The 19,914-nt window shown below is 41.0% G+C and overlaps 1 protein-coding gene across 2 annotated transcripts in view; it reads left to right on the top strand.

The window, feature by feature from the left end:
• The first annotated feature begins 4,270 nt into the window (after window positions 1-4,270).
• Window positions 4,271-19,914, top strand: part of Trip11 (thyroid hormone receptor interactor 11) — a 73,543-nt gene continuing 57,899 nt past the window's right edge. Inside the window, exons 1-4 of one of the 2 annotated variants that reach the window (XM_021650189.2) lie at window positions 4,271-4,713; window positions 8,962-9,020; window positions 13,798-13,908; window positions 16,320-16,595. In XM_021650189.2, coding sequence (XP_021505864.1) covers window positions 4,575-4,713; window positions 8,962-9,020; window positions 13,798-13,908; window positions 16,320-16,595 — 585 coding nt within the window. In that variant the 5' untranslated portion in view covers window positions 4,271-4,574. Of the gene's footprint in view, window positions 4,714-8,958; window positions 9,021-13,797; window positions 13,909-16,319; window positions 16,596-19,914 lie in introns of both variants that reach the window. The other variant, XM_021650188.2, reaches the window with a different exon arrangement.

The raw sequence follows: 19,914 nt of genomic DNA, 5'->3' as shown, positions 1-19,914 counted from the left end.
TCTTTCTGTTTTTATTGTCAGTTCCTAACCTTGCTATTCAAAGTCTGGTGGGAGGTACAGCTGCGTCTCTGTCTCTTGGAAGCTTTTCCCAAAGGTAGTTAGTTTCAGACCACATTCAGAGCCCCTCTACCAGGACCTTGGAGAAGCACTGTCTGTGGAGTTGCTTGTTTTTACACAGCTGCAGTGATGCATCAAACAGGCCAGGGAGCCCTCACAGATTTCTGTCAGAATACATTATCACCTCATTGCAGCCACACAAGCCTTCCACAAGTTTCATTAGATTGAACCCAGTGGCCTTTATACCTCTACCCTTTCCTCAGGTCTTTTCTAAGAATAGAATTCCACATTTTTCCTTGAAATCTGGTTTTAAGTATTTATTAAATTGTTCTTAACAACAAGGGACAAAATACACTAATAACTTGTTTTGGGTTCTTTTGAGACATTGTATAGTCTTAACGGACCTGGAACGATCAGGATCGCCTGCTTTAGACCCCTGAGTGCTGAGTTTGCAGGCATGCACTACTATTTTCTAGCTTCAACCTCCCTCCCCCTGAGACAGGGTTTCTTTGTGTATCCTTGGCTGTCCTGGACTCACTTTGTAGACCAGATTGGCCTCAAACTTGAAGCAATCCACCGTTCCTGCCTCCCAGAGTTCTGGGATTACAGGCGTGTGTGACCATTCCCAGCTGTTTGGCTAGCTTTTTTTGTTTGTTTTGTTTTGAGGCCCTCTATTTATTTACTTACTTACCATGTGCCAAGGACCTTAGCCACCCTTTGTCTCTTGGGCCACCATAGAGAAAGTCATGTAGTATCCAGTGAACAGTTTGTGTGCTTACCATGGGCCATGCATTGTTCTAGGTTCTTAACCATGAGTAATACTGTTCATTCAGAATATGAATGGTCTCAAGGCCTGTACTGTAGTGGACATGTTTAGTACGCTGCCTGACTCAATAGCAGTAAATACATACACACATATAATGGGCAGGGTATTTATAATCTATTAGTTGCCTTTTTTGCCACTGTGACAAAATGCCTGACGAGGTAATTTAGGAGTGGTCAGTTTGGGCTCAGTTCCTGAGGGTCCAGGCCATCCCTAGGCAGGTGGGTCTGTACTATAGAAGAAAGGTAGCCAGTTGTGAGCCTGAGATGAGGTAGTGAGCAGTACTCCTCCATGATGTCTGCTTCAGGTCCTGCCTTGACTTCCTGCCCACACTTTTCCCAGTGATAGATTGTGACCTGGGAGTTGTAAGATGAAATAAACTCTTTTCCTTGTCCAATTTGCTTTTGGCATAGTATTTATCACAGCAACAGAAAAACTAGAACAGCATTTTAAACTCAAATGTTATCATAGGCATGCTTTAAATTTTACTAGAAAAAAATTCAAGCCTGTGTAGAACCAAGACTAGTATAATGACCAGCTTGTACTCACTCATAACCCAATGTCAATCATACCTAATTTCTGACAATTTTATTTTTTAAGACATCTCACCATGTTACTCAGGCTGGCTTTGAGCTTACTGTGTAGACCAGGATGGCCCAGGGCTCACAGAGATCCACCTGCCTCCTGAGTGCTAGGATTAAAGGCGTGCACCACCATGCCTGGCCTCTGAAAAAAAATTTTTTTTTAATGTATTTATGTGTGTTTGTGTGGAGGCCAGAATTCAGGTATCATCTTCAGGAAAGCCTGAGAGGGGATCTCATTGACCTAGAGCTCGCCAGTTAGACTAGCCTCGCTGGACAACAAGCCCCAGTGATCTTTCTGGACACATACATTGTGGCACATACATGTGCTACCATGACATATTTTGTATGTTGGGTCTGGTGATGGAACTCAGGTCCTCGTATCTGTAAAGCGAGCACTTAGCTTAACTGAGCCATTTCTCGAGCCCAGTTTTTGGCAATTCTTGTCTCATGTTCTCTCTTCCTATTATTTTAAAGTATATCCAACATGGCAGGTCATGCTACGTATCAGGGTAATACATAAAAGCTCTTGGGCTATACTTCATCATATATGAGAAAGAGGAAGTCTTCCAGAAGGACGTTTTAGAGCAGTGGTTCTCAACCTGTGGGTCACGACTCTTTTGTGTTCCGTGTCAGATATCCCGCTTATCAGATATTTCACAACAATCGTAAAATTACAGTTGTGAAGTAGCAATGAAATAATTTTATGTTTAGGGGTCACCACAACATTAAAGGTCTGCAGCGCTAGGAAGTTTGAGAACCACTGTTTTAGATGATGACATTTGTGCTAATAAATGGTACAAAAAGCTTAACTTGTATTTTTTCATTACACTAATTTCGTAGCACAATGTGAATTTACGGTTTACCACTCTAGAGGTGGTGGGGCCTGGGAGAATGAAGCAGATAGATGAGCTGCACTGAAGTCTCATGTAATAGCCAAGTCTATTCAGAGCATCAGACAATTCATACTCTGAAGGTTAAGAGGAATCACATGAGTGAGGTGTTCAGTCAAAAGGGCAAGCCACACACAACTGGCAAGCCCCGTGCCGCAAAAATGTGTTTTTCCCATAGAGGGAGGCATAGAAACAAATCACAATACTCAGTTGTAATGAATACTCTGAAGTAAACTCACTTCTATCTGCTACCTGGGAGGGACATTCCAAGAACAATTCCATGGTTTCAAGAAAACTGAGTTCACAGATTCTTGTCTTGTTTATTTATTTATCTATTTATTTATTTTTGGAGGTTTCTCACACACACACATAAAAATTCTCACAGGATTCTATTCTTGGACTGTGTTCTGCCAGATGTGGAGCTCTAGAGGATTTATACATACAGAAAAATGAGCTTAATGACAGTTGCTAAACTTCTCAGTCATTCATGAACCCAACTAAGTCCTGAGTTCATGTCATCACTCACACATGAGTTATGATGGCATCACTCATGTCATCATCAGTATAGGATGACACACTGAGTAAAAAAGCCAGAGTCCTGTTAATGTCCTACCATGCCCTTGTGACTTACCTTCTTCATACCTTCTGGGTCCTCACACATCTTCCCCAAGCCGTTTCTCCCAAAGCTGTTCTCGCCTTCCTATAAATTCTCAACATTGACCAGGATCCTCCCGCTGTATTTTCCTGTCTAGACTGCTTTCCCCTGTATATCCGTATATCTCACTTGCTTACTTCAAGTCTCTGTGCAAGATTACCCTATCAGTGAGGCCTTAACCATTTTCTACATTACCAGTGCTGCGCTCACCGCGGCATGCCCGTCCTATCCTTACCCTGTTTCACTTTTCCAGTCATCACCACCTGTGGAACACTACCTCTTGTCTGTGGGCCTTCCCATTAGGATGACATCTTTATAGGCTTACAGACTGTTTATCTTCTCATGCTCCATCTCGAGTGCCCAGAATTAACAGTAGACACGTCAACCATTTGAGGATGTTGTATACTACATTTAAAAAACATTGTGCTGGGCATGACGGCACATACTTCTTGTAATTGCAGTAATTCAGGAGGTGGAAGCAGAAGCGTCATGAGTTCGAAGCCAACCTGGGTTAGAAGATCCTGTCTCAAACAAGGGCTGAGGATGCAGCAAAGTCTAAACGCCTAACATGCACAAGTCTCTGGATTTGATACCAAAAGTAGTCAATCAAATCAAGCTGAAGATGTTGCTCATCAACCCCACCACCATAGACAATGTTACGGCCTGCTTCTTCTTGCTCTTTTCGCGATTCATTTTCTTGCCTTCCTTACTCCTACCCACGTGTCCATGTTCAATCTGCTTGAACCTAAATAGATTTTCTAGTGAAATTATTCAGATTTCAGGGAGAGATAATTCGGTACGGGGAGAGAGGTCATCGGATTCTACATACTGGTGGTATTCCCAAAGTTCCTTTAAGTACACGGTAATTGAAAAAACAAAGTGTTTTCTCCGTGGACACTTGAACTGCAACCCGCTTTTGCAGCTTTGTAGCCGCGTTTCCAAGCCCCTGACACGGATATTCTATTATCCGCAGAGGGACCGCCCCGTCCAACCGTCTCCCAGGGGTGCAACAGCTCCCCTAGACAGGATGAAGAAGGCGACCGCCAAGGGTTGTCTCCTCCCACAAACAAAAGCGGCTGTGGAGGTGGAGACAGCCGCCGCTGCCTGTTAGGTCCCGCAGGTTCCGCGGGTTCCGCAGAAGCCACAGGTCCGGCTGGCCCGCATTCGGTCCTCCGCGATCCCAGCGTCCTTCGCGCCCAGAACGCATCTGGCAGCGGCCCTTCTATCCCTTCGCAACGCATCTCTATAGCTACTGTTACTTCCCCGGCGGTGTCGTGGCGGCCGGTGTTGAGTTGGCAGGACTGGCCCACGAAACTGAGCAAAGTCGGTAAAGCTGAGAGAGAAGCGGTCAGGCCCCGCGGCGGGAGGCCGTGGGACTGAGCAGGGGCCCCGCGGGGGCCGCAGTGTTCGCAGTGGTGAAGCCGCGGTGAAGCGCCAGGCAGGGCCGCGGCTGTTTGACGCCGCGGCTGGTGGGAGTGCCGCGTCCTCCTAGTCCTAGGCGTCTGGATCCCGACCAGCTTTGTCGTTCAGGGACATCTGGAGTGGACTGGTGCCCCACCGCAGCGATGTCGTCCTGGTTCGGGGGCCTCGGCTCCGGCTTCGGTCAGTCCCTGGGTCAAGTAGGGGGCAGCCTGGCTTCCATCACCGGCCAGATCTCAAACTTCACCAAGGATATGCTGATGGAGGGCACGGAGGAGGTGCCAGGTAACAGCTGGAGCGAGGGCGGGAGGGCTCGCCTGGGACCCTGAGAAAGTCCGCTGGGTTACGGGTCCCGTCCATCGGCAGACTCGGACTGGTCGCGAGGGAGTCACTCGGCATTTTCTCTGCTCTGTCTCCTTCCTTTGCCTCCGCAAGCCGCTTTTCCAGCCTGCCGGGTGACCACCGCAGAGAGCTCTGGTTCTCCTCCCCACATCGAATATCCTAGAGAGCTCAGTAAAAACGCCGAAATAGGGTCGCCTGTGGGCGGTCCATGCCTAGTACTTATTTTGCCCATAATTTGGGGACTGAATTTTGATCCTGTTCCTTTAGTTTGACAGGTAAAGAAAGCGTGGCAGCTGTTTCTTTCCCCTAAATACTTTGTGACAATAATAACTCACAATCAACATTTGGTGACCCCTGTCCTGTCTTTAGCTCGTTATTAGGAGGGATAGGCTTGTTTTTCTATTCAACTATTTTCCAGTTTTGCTTATTGTGAAGACACATTGCAGCTGAAAATGTATTTTTGTGTCTGATTGCACATTTCTCCCATACTTTTGCCAGAACCAGGGAAATACTTTATCTTTTGAGTATTGTTATCTACCTTTACTCACTTAAAACTTAAAAATTATTATTATTATTGGTGTGTGTGTGTGTGTATATGGTATGTCCACATGTGGCGGTCAGAAGACAACTTTGTGGAGTTGTTCTCTTTACACCTTTAGGTGGATTTGGGGGCTGGAATTCAGTTCACTTGGCTTGCATGGCAAGCACCTTGCCTCACTGATTCATCTAGCCAGGCCCCTTCGCTTGTTTTTGAAGTCGTCACCTTGCTATCCTAATGAACAGTGACCTAAAATTAGATTGTAATCAGTGGTTAGTTTAATTGCTATTCTGATTTCTTGACATTTCTTTGAGCAGGTAGGAGTTTTTTAAGTTTTATTGAAGAAGGTGGGGAGGTAATCCAGTTGCTAAGAGCACTGGCTACTCTCCCAGAGGACCCAGGTTCCATTCTTAGAACCCATTGGCAGTTCACAACTGTCTGTAACTTCATTCAGTTCCAGAGGATCTGGATCTGGCTTCTTGAGGTCTCAGCAGGCACTAGACACTCAAATAGTGCACAGATATACATACAGACAAAATACCCCTACTTGTATCATCATCATTAACATCATTAACATCATCGTCTTCATCATCATTAAAAAAGTTTTAATCAAGGTTTGCCATGCAGCTTAGGTTGCCCTGGAGCTGTCTTCTTGTCTCTGCCTCTCAGTGCTGGCATTCCAGGTGTGTACCACCATGCTGTGACAGTCTTATTTCTTTATTAATGGACGAACAACTTACTGTTGTGCTTTAATCTGTGGGAAGGAATTGCTAGATATTGAACCCATGGTAAGACCACTCTACTGAATTATAATCCCAACTAACCAATTTTTTCATCATGGTATAATAGCCATGTGTTTTTACTGGAAATAGAGTAAAATAGTTTGATAGAAAAAAAGTCCTTATATTTAGAAGGAAAACTGGGTCACTACCCAAACCATTTTACTGCTTTGGGCCTCCCTTGATTGGAAAGTTCATGACTTGGGACAGAGAGAATGAAAGGCCTTCATGTGTCCAGTAGAGAGACATGGGGCTTGGAAGGCAGAAAAGGTCTGATAGCTGTGGGAAAGACTAGATTCTCAATGTATGACAGATAGGGACTAACAGTTGGTATTTCTTTGACCTTAAAATAGGTGGAAAATAGGTGCCCCCTACCTAATATGGAGTCCATTTTGTTCTCAACAGAGAGCTTTCTGTATTTTCAAACAAACAAACTGACCTTACATTTATTTATTTATTATGTATATATTTATTTTGAAGCCAGGTCTTACTGTGTAGCCCAGGCTGGCCTGGCACTTGCAGTATAGCCCAAGGTTGACCTCAAATAGCATTTCTCCTGCCTCAGCTTCATGTGGTCTCAATTGTTTGTTTTGGGGTTTGGACTTTATTTCACCCTGGCAGGTCCAGAACTCCCAGATCTGTCTTCATCTGCCTGGACAGTGCTAGGATTTCAGGCATGCACCTCCAAACCTGGCTTATAATCTCAGTTTTAGTGATTTGGCGAGCCTCTAATTTTCCTGAACTAGAAATTTTTGTCATCTTTGTTTTGTGTCTTTTTGTACATTTGCTTCAAATTGGCCACTGGATCTTGTTCATCCTGTGTCAGACTTGTCTTTGTTCTTTACAACTGCTGCTGTAGCTCAGATCCTCAGTCTCTCCCAGGGTTGTTCTCTTCAAGTCTGGTTCTTAATTCATTTTCTGTTGTACTGCCAGTCTAGAAGTAAATTTGCTTAAACGTTTCTTGACTTACAGGAAAAAAAAGCCAAACTTCTTAATTTTGGGGAGATAAAAAACCTACTCCTTCTAGATTCAAACTGTCTTTTCTAGGGGCCATACCAGTTTCCATACCTACATACAAGTCCAGTCTGTCCCCAGAGCTCCTGTCACACAGAACTTTGCTAGGTTTCCCAAGCCTCTCCGTGGATAGTCTTCTTTACTTCCTCCTTTGCCTGGAAAACAGTTTTTCTGTACAGCCCTGCTCATACATCAGGGACATTGTGAGAGTGTTCTGACCCCCACACAGGGTGAGTTGGTTGCCAGTGTTCTGTGTTCTAATAGCTATGTGTGATACTTACTCTTTGGTAGCACTGATGATACTGGGTTATAATTTGCATTTTCCTTGATTTATAAGGATGAGTGTCTTAGTTACTTTTCTATTGCTATAACAAATGCCATGACCAGGGCAACTTATAAAAGAAAGCATTTAATTTGGGGTCTTGTGGTTCCAGACGGGTAGAATCTATGACCATCGTGGCAGGGAACATGGCAGGCAGTCAGGCATGGTGCTGAAACAGTAGCTGAGACATTACATCTGGTCCACAAGCTCCAGGTAGAAAGATGGAGAGCTAACTGGGAATGGCATGGGCTTTTGAAACCTCCAAGCCTGCCTGGAGTTCCATACCTCCTGTAACAAGACCACACCTTCTAATCCTTCTGGAATTTCTCTGTGTACACTTGGGCTAGTGTGTGTGTGTGTGTGTGTGTGTGTGTGTGTGTGTGTGTGTGTGTGTGCGCGCGCCAGATGTGTATGCTGGTACCCTCAGAGATCAGAAGAGAGTTTTGGACACCAGGAATTGGAATTCTGGGTGGTTGTGAGTTGCCTGGACACAACTCAGGGCCTCAGGAAGAGCAATAAGCAGGTGTCTTAATTTTTGAACCATCTCTATAGCTTGGGCCTTTTGTTTACTTTTTTTTTCTTTTTCTTTTTTTCCTCACATAGGGCTTCTATGTGTAGCCTTGGCTGTCCTGGAACTTACTTTGTAGACCAGGCTGACCTTGAACTCACAGAGATCCCCCTGTCTCTGCCTCCCAAGTGCTGGGATTAAAGACATGCACCACTACTGCTCGGCACTATTGTTTTTTGGTAAGGTCAACTCAGGACCTTGACTAGGCAAGCAGCTCTGCTATGGAACTCTATCTCCTGCCCTGCTTTTATAATGTTCAGATGCAGTAATGGAAAACCATGAGTCCACAAAGGAAAAAGATCGCAACTCTGTAGATGGAGGTTTCCAGCAGGATTAGTGTGACCATTTTGGTATTGCTAAACCCTGACTACATTTACTAATTTATTTATTTTTAATTTTTATCCTCTTAACTTATTCGAGGCAGGGTTTTGCTCTATAATTCAGGCTGGCTTTCATCTCAGATCCTCCTACTTCATTCTCTTAAAATGTTGGGATCACGGATGTGTACCTCCCTCCCCTCAGACTGCTCTGACTACACATTCCTCCTTTTTTTTCTTCCTTTCTCTGGTGTTTGTTCATTCTTTCTTTCTCTCTTTCCTTCTCTCTCTCTCTTTCTCTCTTTCTTTCTTTCTTTCTTTCTTTCTTTCTTCCTCTCTTTCATTTCCTTATTTCTTTCTCTTTCTTTTTTTCTCTTTCTTTCTCTCTTTCTCTCTCTCTCTCTCTCTCTCTCTCTCTCTCTCTTTCCTCCTCTCTTTCTTTCTTTTGTTTTTTTCATACTGGGGATTAAGTTTGGCTTTTGCACATGTCAGGCAGATATACCATTTAAGCTGTATCTTTTAGTCCTTTGACTACTCTTAAGTGAAAACAAGTAAAGTCAGAATGAGTTTATCCCCATTCTTAAAAAAGATTATTTATTACTTTATATAATGCTAATCAAATATTCAGCATATACTGTTTGTTTTTATAGCAGATTTGTCCAATTTTGGGAGAGAGGAAAATGAAGCTATTTATTCAGTCTTAAGATCAGAGGTAAGTACAATTAAAGACAGCTGTCAAACTTCAGGTTTCCTCTTTTGGAAGCCACAAAAGTTATTGAAATTTTCAATGTTATTAAATGTACTGTCTCACCTTTCAACCTTTCCTGTTCCTCAGGGTTTCATTTTGGTCTTTTCTTACAAATCTCGCCTAAATGAGGAATGTGTGTATTTGCTACAGTTGGTTCTTTTCTAGTCTCATTTTCACTTCTATCTGTTGGAAGTAGGAAAACTGTCACATGTAGAAATAGCAATGCTAAAAGTTTATCATAATATCATCCAGAAGTGTGCTACACTGAAGTACATTTATTTGCTTGTATTTATTATCTATCATTTTGCTTTGTTTTTTGAGCTAAGGTTTTCTGTGTAGCTCAGGCTGGCCTTGAACAGGGATCCTCTTGTCTTAGCCTCCTGAATGCTGGGATATCAGGTCTCTTTAGTCACTCTTCTATTGCTGTGAAGAGACACCATGGCCAAGGTAACTCCTAAAATGGAAAGTATTTATTTGGGGGCTGGCTTACAGGTTCAGAGGCTTATTAGTTCATTATCATCATGGGAAGCATGGCAACAGGCCTGGCCAACATTGTGTTGGAGAAGTAGCTGAGAGCTATATCCTGATCTGCAGGACCTGGCATGGGTTTCTGAAATCTCAAACTCATCCACTGTGACACACTTCCTCCAGCAAGGCCATACCTCCTAATCCTTTTCAAATAGTGATGACCAATCATTCAAATATATGAGTCTAGGGAGGTATTCTTATTCAAACTACCACAAGGCCTGAATCGTCACACATCTCTATTGGTACATTCAATATAATATGAAAAATGGAATTCTGTTTAGTCTGGAGTTTTAAATTTCCTAACATTAGAATAATATAATATTTGGAGCAAAGAAGTTAAAAATAATAAGCTAATTATATTGTTTTGTTCTTTATGAATTAGTGTGTAGTTGTGACTAATTCTGGACATTATACGTGATAGGGATGAGAAAAGCTTGGAAAAGTTGAGAGGAAAACTAAAGAAATTAGAAGGAATTCAGAGTGGGAGTTATTGTAAAGGACTATTGGCGCTCAACAGTTGAGCCTTAGGATAAGAACAGTAAGAGAGCACTTAGTGTTGTAGGGACAGGTGTTCTTAGAGAACTGTGGTAAACATGCTTTCCTCAGTGCTAAGCCTGTAACAGGTGCTAAGAGTGTTTCCTAACAGGCCTCGTTGAACTCTGGTCTAGAATATCCATATGAAATCGTACAATCTGAAAGTAGAGGAGGGACTTGTAAGAGGGATGAGCCTAAAGAAGATAGCATTGTGGTAGCACTTTGAGACCTCAGCATAGACTCTTGATAAGGAAGCCAAGTGCCGCAGTTCTTATTAGGAACATGAGTTCTTAGTAAGAATGGGCTAGAAAATCCTTGAGGAGGCCTTTGTTGGTACAGATCCACCCAGAAAAGTTAGCAGCAGTGTATGTGTGCTGGTGCAGCTTAAGGGAATTTGCCAGTGTATATGTTGGGGGAAAGTATAAAAGATAAACCTACTTGAATAACCTCTTTGTCTGCTTTGTGCTGAGTCTGAGGAACAAAATGCCTCCTTTGGATCTCAGTCTTATGTCCTCCTTTGGATCTCAGTCTCTAATGGTTTTTATGGTTGTCTCATCTATGACAAGTGTGGGTCTAGAGTGCAGAAATATTTATTTGGGGGAGACACATCCACCGTGTAAGCCTCTTCCTCATTTGATGCTACTCAAATACTGCAAATAGAAGTGGTTCTAGCTGCATGTGTGCATGTATATGCCCACATAGGCCTGCATCATCTAGTCCTGCTCCGGCACCTTATGTGACCTCGTGATCTGTTGTTCCAGACTCACTGATAGATAAGGTGGTGGTGGCAAGTGTTAGTCTAGAAGAAAGGCAGTGTGTTTCCTGGGGAATTAGAGCTGCCTATTCATAGTTGGCTGAATTCCTTACAATTCTTTTTATTTTTTTCTTGTTTTGTGTGTGCGAGTCAGGTATGTGTTTGTGCCACAGTATGTATGGAGGCCGGAGGTCAACCTCAGGTGTCAGTTCTTGCCTTCTACCTTATTTGAGATAGGGTCTCTTGTGGTTTGCTGCCCATATGCCAGGCTGCCTGGCCCACAGGCTCCCAGGATTCTCCTGAATCCACCTGCATGTAAATGTAGAATAGTGGGATTATAGATACAGTGCCTGGATTTGTGTCTGTCCTAGTGTTCTGAGCTCTGGTCCTCACACTTAAACAGCAAACATTTTACCCACTGACTCACCTCCCCAGTCCTGTTGTTTTGAGACAGGGTCTTGCTGAGTGTCACTGGCTAGCTTATTCCTAGCTTTAGTTAGGAGTCTAATTGCAAACCAAACAAATTCACCTAAACCTACCTTTCCCTCTTTTTTGCCAAAGAAATAGTTATGTTACATTTATTATTTATGTCTAGTAGACTCTTTTAATATTTTTATATTATAATTTTTTTATAAGTGTGAAAAAATTAATTGTGAAGAACTTGTTTGTTTGTTCGAGACAGGATCTCCTTCTGTAGCCCTGGCTGTTCCTGGATCTGCTATAGATTGACTTAGGCTAGCCTTGAACTCAGCAGAGATTCATCTGCCTCTGCTTCCCAGTGCTGAAATTAAAGGTGTGCACTGCCACTCCTGACTTCACTGGAGGCTTTAATACTTTATAAATTCAGCAAAACTCAATTTGTATGTGAATGGGTGAATATTTTGCTTACCTATGTCTGTGTACCACATGTGTCCAGTGCCTGTGGAGGACTGGAGTTAGGTGGTTCAGAGCCACCATGTTGGTGCTGGGATTGAGCCTGGGTCCTCTGGAAGGAAGACCCAGCAGTGCTCTTAACTGCTGAGCCATTTCCAGCCTCCATTTTATGGCTTGGAAAGCATGTAAAGCTGGGTGTGATTGATGGTTCATGCCTGAGATCCCAGCTATACTCAGAAGGTTAAAGCAGAAGGAGTTCTAGGGCTGAGATTCAGGTCAGTCAAGATGAGATAGTAAAACTCTGTCTCTAAACAAACACAAAATAGGCAATGCTCGTTGAGTTCATCTAGCCTCTTACTAACTCATGTACAAACAGGAATGCCTTTATCTTATAACTATTGATGATAGATTTCAGCTGCCTCCTATGTAGACTTCTGATTATCATTACTCTCCCTGCCGTCCCTTCCTTTTATTTTGTTTGTATTCATGTACATGTGGAGACCAGCAGTCAACCTTGGATGTTGTTCTTTAAAAGCCATCCTCCTTTTGTTTGTTTGTTTGTCTTTCTTTTTTTTTTTTAATGTGTATGGGTGTATATCTGAGTACCCAATTCATGCAGAATATGGAGGCTAGAAGAGGGTGTTCCCTGGAATATTACAGACAGTTGTGAACCACCATGTGGAATGTTGGGTATTGAACCGAGATCCCCTGGAAGAACAATCAGTGCTTTTTAACCACTGAGCCATCTCTCCAGCCCCAGGCATCTTGTCTCTCACTTGGACCTTCGGCCTACCGGTTAGGCTTGGCCAGGCCAGCAAGCCCACCTGCCTGCTTTCCTGTGCTGGGTTATGTCATGCACCACCACACTCATCACCATGCCATGGCAAAGACTTTTGTTTTGTTTAAGCAGGGTCTTGCTGAGCCCTGGCTTAGACAGCTCGGGGACTGTCTGTGTATATCAGGCTGGCCTGCAAGTCACAGAGATCTACACTGAAGGGTAACTGACACTTGAGTGCTGGGACTAAAAGTGTGACTCACATTCGGTCATGTAATATTGTTGTATATTTTATCATTTTATATGTGTATGTCTGTGTGTTTTATCTGCATACGTTTTGCCTTGTCAAAACACTTGAATTGAGGCCGGGATTGTGGTGCAGGCCTTTAAAGCCAGCACTTGTGAGGCAAAGGCAGGTGGATATCTGTGAGTCTGAAGTGTCTTGACAAGAGAAAACCTTATTCTTTTTTTTTTTTTTTTTTTTGTTTTGTTTTTTGTTTTTTGAGAGAGGGTTTCTCTCTGTTGTCTTGGCTGTCCTGGACTCATTTTGTAGACCAGGCTGGCCTCGAACTCATAGTGATCCACCTGCCTCTGCTTCCTTGAGATCTGGGATTTCAGGCATGTGCCACCATGCCTGGCTCAAACTTTATTCTTGATCAAGAGGATGGACTCAGAATAGTGAACACAATTGGATAGGCAGTGTACTTGGTCTTTATTCTAAATAGTGGTGACTGAGTCTTTTCTTCCATATGCGGGCAGGGGAGAGAGGGTGTCTTTCAAGCTTGTGCTCAAAGGAAATGAAAGAAAGCCACTTAATTCACAGCAGGGCCTCTATGTAATGGAAGGGTTTAAAGGGTGTATATGGAGGATTAAAACATTTGTATAAAAGTGTTAAATTCCTTGTCATAAAAACAGTTTTTGTTTGATAGGGAAAAAAACAAAACAAAACAAAAAGATCCAACCAATGTTTAATGTTCTTTGCACTGGGAACCAAATTTGGGTACTCCACTGAGTCCTCTCTGTGGCCTTATCTCTACTTTTCCCTGTTTCTTTAAAAACATTAGAGACTTTGGGGAACTTTGCTAGCTTCTGAGTTCCTTGAAGAAAAAAATAGAGCTAGAGTTAAGATTTTAATTTAAAGGTTTATATTAAAAACCAGAATTCTGTCTGAGACCTTTGATTTTTTTGTCTTTTTTGTGTCATGCATACATGTAATGATTTCTAACATGCATGACTTGAGATCATTTTGTTGAAAATACTTTTCTCCTTGCTTCTAGAATGAAAGACTTAAAAAGCTTTATACGGATCTAGAGGAAAAGCATGAAGCATCAGAACTTCAAATAAAGCAGCAATCTTCAAGTTACCGAAGTCAGTTACAGAAGAAAGAGGCAAGTGCTACTTTTTATTATTTTATGGCTATATTTAAAATATTAAATTTATTAAAATTAGGGCAGTATTCCCATTAATATTATTTTCATAAGGTAACCTTTGGAAAGATTAAATTCTAGCTTCTAAAAGAAGAGTCTCATAACATTTTAATGATCTGTTGTGCATAATTTCTGATATTTATGAAATACAATTTAATGTCTTCTTTTAGGTTTTAAGAACATTTATTTAGTTTAAATTGTTTTGTGGTGCTGGCAATTGAACCCAGGACCTTGCATATGATAGATATTTTTTAAAATGGATTTTAAGGCATGGTGATCATTTGCTAATACGTTTGCCTTTATATAAATACATATTTACTGCATGTTAATATTTTCTAATTGGCATGTACTTGATTTTCCACATGAAACTATATGAAGTGTTTTATACTTGAATTTCTTTTTTTGGTGTTTCTATTTTCTTTTAGTTTGATTAAACTGATTGTTTGGCCTTGTTTTATCTTTTCTTTGAAGTCTTAATAATAGGTACTAAGTAGATATTATATAATTTAACCACTGTTACTCTGAATCCTGTTGTTAAATTTTCTTTTGTGTTTAATGAATAAGTAGAGTCCAGTGAATACTTACATTAAGTTGAGCCATTTCTCTCTCTTTTTTTTTATCCAGATAATTTTGGTTACTTTTAGTTTGTTGGCTGTTTGTTTTTACCATAGTCATATATTTTTTTTTAATTTTATTTTTTACTTTTGGTTTTCCAAGATAGGGTCTCTCTGTGTGTAGCCTTAGCTGTCCTGGAACTTGCTCTGTAGACCAGGCTGGTCTTGAACTCAGAACTTAGAGGTCTGCCTCCCTCTGCCTCCAGAGTGCTAAGATTAAAGGCATATACCACCACCACTTCTAACACTTGGCTAGAGTTTTTCTTTTAGATTTAAATGAGGACTTGGACAGCTCAATAGTTGCAGAAGAGTGCTTGTCTAGTGTGTGGGAGGCCCTGTGCTCAGATCTCAGCACCACAGGACAACTAAAAACAAAGATTTAGATGAATTGGTTTCTAGCTCCTTTAGTGACATGTTAAAGTAGAGCAAAAAGTATGCTGCATTTAAGAGAAAACTAAGCACTTAGAGCTTAAGTTTTTAATGTAATTTATATTGAAACAAATTATTGCAAGAATAAAACATGCACAAAGTAGAGCCACACGCTCACATGGAGGCCATATCTCTATTCTTTTTGTAGTGCTGAGGGTTGCGCTCACACATGTGCAGGCGCCTCACAACTAAGCTCTGTCCCTCGCCCTCTTCTAAAATTTATTTTAAAGACAGGATCTCATGAGGCTGAGTCTGGCCTCCAACTTGCTATGTAGCCAAGGATAACCTTTAACTTCTGAACCTCCTTCTGCCTCAGTCTCCCCAAGTGCTGAGATTACAGTGCTATTATGTCCTGGGGATTAACCCCAAACTTAACGCACAGTAGGGAAAGCACTCTGCCATGTGAGCTAGCTTTAGTTTGTGGTGGGAAAGGGTGGTTGCACGTTTTGTGTGAGTCTGTGTGTGGGGTTTCTTTTTCTTTTCTTTCTTTCTTTCTTTTTTTTTTTCTTGACAGTCTTACTAGGTACCACTGTCTATGTAGTACTTTTTGTATAGCCCAGATGTACTCAGATTTACAGCAATCCTCCTGCTTCAACCCCCTGACTACTGAGGTTATAGATGTGTGCCAGCACACATAACTTTACAAGTTGTCTCTGCCAGCCTTCCGTTAAAATTGTGCTCAACAATTTAGAATTTTTGTACTTTTATCTCTAAAGAGGGTCAGATTTTCAGTGGCCCCCTCTTGGCTAGTCTGAAAGCCAGGGCCTCTTTTAATTTCTTTCTAAGACTCGTGGGGTAATAACCATAGGCCGACTGTGTTATCTTATTTGAAAAAATGGAGTTAATAAATGAAAGCATTCTTTCAGTCATATCGTATAGAGCAATGAAAAGTCACCTTTGATTCGTGGAAATTTTAAGCCTAAATCCACCTGTCGTCTTTCCTAGCAGGACAGTTCCAAGAAAGCCTTTTAATGTGTAAATCACACAGCTTTGTTTTATTTCATGTCTGATGATCATAAATAGAGCTCTGAGAAATTACTTATATTATAATGATAGCAAACTCACGTTCCACTGAGACATTCATTGCTTTAGTTAACATGTGGGTAAAATTCTAATCTTCATACTGTCTGGAACACTATCTGAACTCTGTGGGAATTAGGTTGTCATTCAAACAATACTCTTATGGTTCAGGTATTATGGAAGATCTGGGTTCATTAATTGAGTACTATTGTCATGTCATCATTATGTCTTTCAACATTATGAATCTATGAACAGTCCAATAAGCATTCTAAAAATACTTTCTTTAAAATATGGATTATAAATACATAGGAAGAAATCAACCACCTTAAATCGAGACAGACGGCACTACAGGATGAGCTGCGCAGACTGCAGGCTGCTGCTCAGTTGGCACACTCAGCATCTGGCAGTGCTCCAGTGGCCACTACCGCGTCTTCATTCAGTTACGGGATCAGTCATGCATCAGCCTTCCACGAGGATGACATGGACTTCGGAGATGTAATTTCATCACAACAGGAAATAAACAGATTATCAAATGAAGTTTCAAGACTCGAATCTGAACTTGGACATTGGAAACATATTGCTCAGGTTGGTAAACTTTGTATGAATTTGTGAAAACTAGGTAGAGCATGAAATACCCTTGATTAGAAAAATAGAAAAAGCTATATTTGTTTTCTAATGCAGCATTTGGCTTTCTAAGTGATTTGATCAAGTCCCCTTCCTCTTTCAGCCTCAGTTTTCTCTTCTGTATGATAGGTGGAAAAAAGAGATAGATAGATAGATAGATAGATAGATCCACTTAAAAAGAGTTATAAACCCAGACTCAACGGATAAAATAAAATTGAGCCACCTGCTGTAGAGTCTTTGGTTTCTTTGACAGAAGCACAGAAGCTCAAGGCATTTTGTTTTGAGAATGTGTTAGGCTTTTGTCTGAGGTTTTATAAGCTCTAATAACATGTGAAATGAAATTTTGATCATTAGTATTAAAAATGTGTTGTTATACTGGGGCTGAAGAGATGGCTCAGTGGTTAAGAGCACCAGTTGTTCTTCTTTTCAGAGGACCCGAGTTTGATTCCCACCTACACACATAAAATAAAAATAAGTAAAATTTTAAAAATGTGTGTTAAATTGTCTTGTGTTATTTCTCATGCACTAAAAATTAAGTATTTGATATTTTGAGCTATAAACTTTCTTCCAAGGAACTTTTTTTTTCTGTATAATAATTTTTTTTTTCTTCCATCTCTTTGAGACAAGGTCTCTTACTTTATAGCCTTGGCTGCTTTGGAGTTCACTTTGTAGACCAAGCTGATCTTGAACTCAGAGAGATCCACCTGCCTCCGCTCCTAGGAACAAAGTGTGTGCTGCTATGTCCAGCTATACCAAGATTTTCTGTATTATGGAGGTCATCAGTAGATATTTGGATTTAACTTTATTGATATGGAGGGCGGATATAGCATATAAGTATATTTGCTATATTAAAGAAAACAAAGTATGTGCATCTCTTTGTGGTTGTCATCAAGCTATGAAAAGGAACAATTATCTCATTAGAATTATTTGTTTACTCACCACATGCTGGACTTGCCTAGGACTCAAAACCTTAGCTAGGATTATCTGTTTGTTCATCTTATCTTCCTGAAGCCAGTGTTTTTAAAGAATAACCTGGAGCCTTGATAATGGCGTGGATTTCCTGTCTGTGTGAAGAATTCGATTTAGGATCTATTTTAGGGTCTTAGGAACTTTTTTTTAATGATTATTTATTTATTATTTATACAACATTCTGCCTGCATGTGTGCCTACATGCTAGAAGAGGGCACCATTATAGACAGTTATGAGCCACCATGTGGTGGCTGGGAATTGAACTCAGGATCTTTGGAAGAACAGCCAGTGCTCTTAACCTCTGAGCCATCTCTTCAGCCCTGGGTCTTAGGAACTTTAAAGAAGTACCAGGCAATTGTGATAATTTGAGAATCACATCTTTATTTTTTTAATTACATTTGTTCATTTATGTATGTGGGGTGAGATGGAATTATGTCATAGACACATGTTAACTTCAGAGGACAACAAGTGGGAGTCAGTTTTCTCCTTCCACATGAGTCCTAGGGATTGAGTTCAGGTCAACTGTCTCAGTTACAAGTGCTTTACCTGTTGAACTGTCTCATCAGCTTGGTATACACCTGTATTTTCAGCATTTGAGAGGCTGGAGCAGGAGAATTGGCAGTTTTAAGATTACCCTATATAAAGATGTTGTCTTTAAAGAAAAATAAAACAAAAACAACCAAGTAAACAAATAAAAGAATCATTGGTTAAAATTTAATAGGGAAGAAGAAACTTTTTTTTATTCTAGACAGAGTTTCTCTGTGTAGGCTTGGTTGTCCTTGACTTGCTCTGTAGACCAGGCTGGCCTCAAACTTTCAGAGCTCTGCCTGCCTCTGCTTCTGCCTCCCTGAGTGCTGGGATTAAAGGTGTGTGCCACCACTCCAGGTATTGTAGGAAATATTTAATAAATGAGTCTTGGGCTATATAATGTTTATTGTGAGCCCTAAAATTATCATGGTGGTGTTATTTAACCTACTTTCACAAATAATAAGACACAGATACCTGTTAGATTAATAATTGCCTTATTTACCTTGGGCAAGGAAGATATTTCACTTTGCTGACTCAGTATCGTCACCATCCATCTCCCAGCCCCCATCCAGTGCCATCCGCCTTAATCATACTCATCTGAACCATCTTTCATCCATATTCTTATAAATACTTGCTTTTATTTTTCATCTGGGCCTTTCTATACCATTATTGGAGTCTTTTCTCTTCACCCATGTAGTTTCTTCTCCATGCTGACCCCTCATGGTGTCCTCCTTCCTCCTCTCTTCCCGTGCATCTGTTTCCCATGATTCTCTCTGGAGCCCCAGAAGCCCATCTTAGCCATGCCTACCTCCTTCTGCCCTGCCCAGGTATAGTCTGTTTAATCCATTTATTAGGTATGTCTTAGGCAGGTTTACAAAACAAGGATAGGTATAACCAGATCTTGAGGGCCAGTAAATACCAGACAAACCTCCAACAATTCTCCTTTTCTGTCTAAATAAAAAGGCCATTTTTCACAGTAAAAATAATTATAAAAAACAGTAGGTAAGACTTTATAATATCTAGTCTAAATATTTGGCAATTTTGAAGAAAATATCTATATATGAGGGTTTAAGGTTTTATACCTAAGTTATTTTTATAGTTTGTATCTTTCAACCTGAAAACATCTATCTAGACCCAACATATCTTTCTTGTCTTCCACCCCATCATAGACTTAAGAAGGAATAAAATTAATTACTTGAGTAAATAGGAAGCATATGCTAGCAGCTTTCAAAAAATAGAAAATTGACAGAGATAGTTTGCTGCCTGAACAGCCATCCAAAATTCTCTATCATATTGGAGCATCATCTTCAGCCTTCTGGCCCAGTATATTTGACAGACATATATGTGAAATAGGAACTATTTAGGACTTGCTTACCTTGTCTTGGCAGTTTGGCAGTTGACTTGGTCAGCATTTGAGCTTGCGCATTTTAGGTAGAATTCTGCCTGTTGTGAAAAGAGGGAAAAAAATTTTTTTTTTTTGACCCAGGTGGCTGGTTTGCCACAATTGATGCCATCTCCATATGGAGGTTCTTTGATGCTTATCATCTTCTTTGAGGTAGGCTGGCTGCTGCCAGATGACATGCCTTATTGTCAAAGAATCCTTAAAATAATAAGAACATTTTAAATAGCATATTCTGTAGGTCTCTGAGGTTTTTGAAGACTTTATCTATAGAATCATATCTGTTAAACCTACGGTGTATATTCTGTGATAAATTAGACTAGTGTCTGACATGACCATGAGTTGATTAACAGTTAACTTTCATTACCTAATATCCTAAATAGT

The sequence above is a fragment of the Meriones unguiculatus genome, chromosome 7 (genome assembly GCF_030254825.1).
Source record: "Meriones unguiculatus strain TT.TT164.6M chromosome 7, Bangor_MerUng_6.1, whole genome shotgun sequence".
Classification (NCBI taxonomy): Eukaryota; Metazoa; Chordata; class Mammalia; order Rodentia; family Muridae; genus Meriones; species Meriones unguiculatus.
This window is presented reverse-complemented; position numbering and strand designations above follow the sequence as displayed.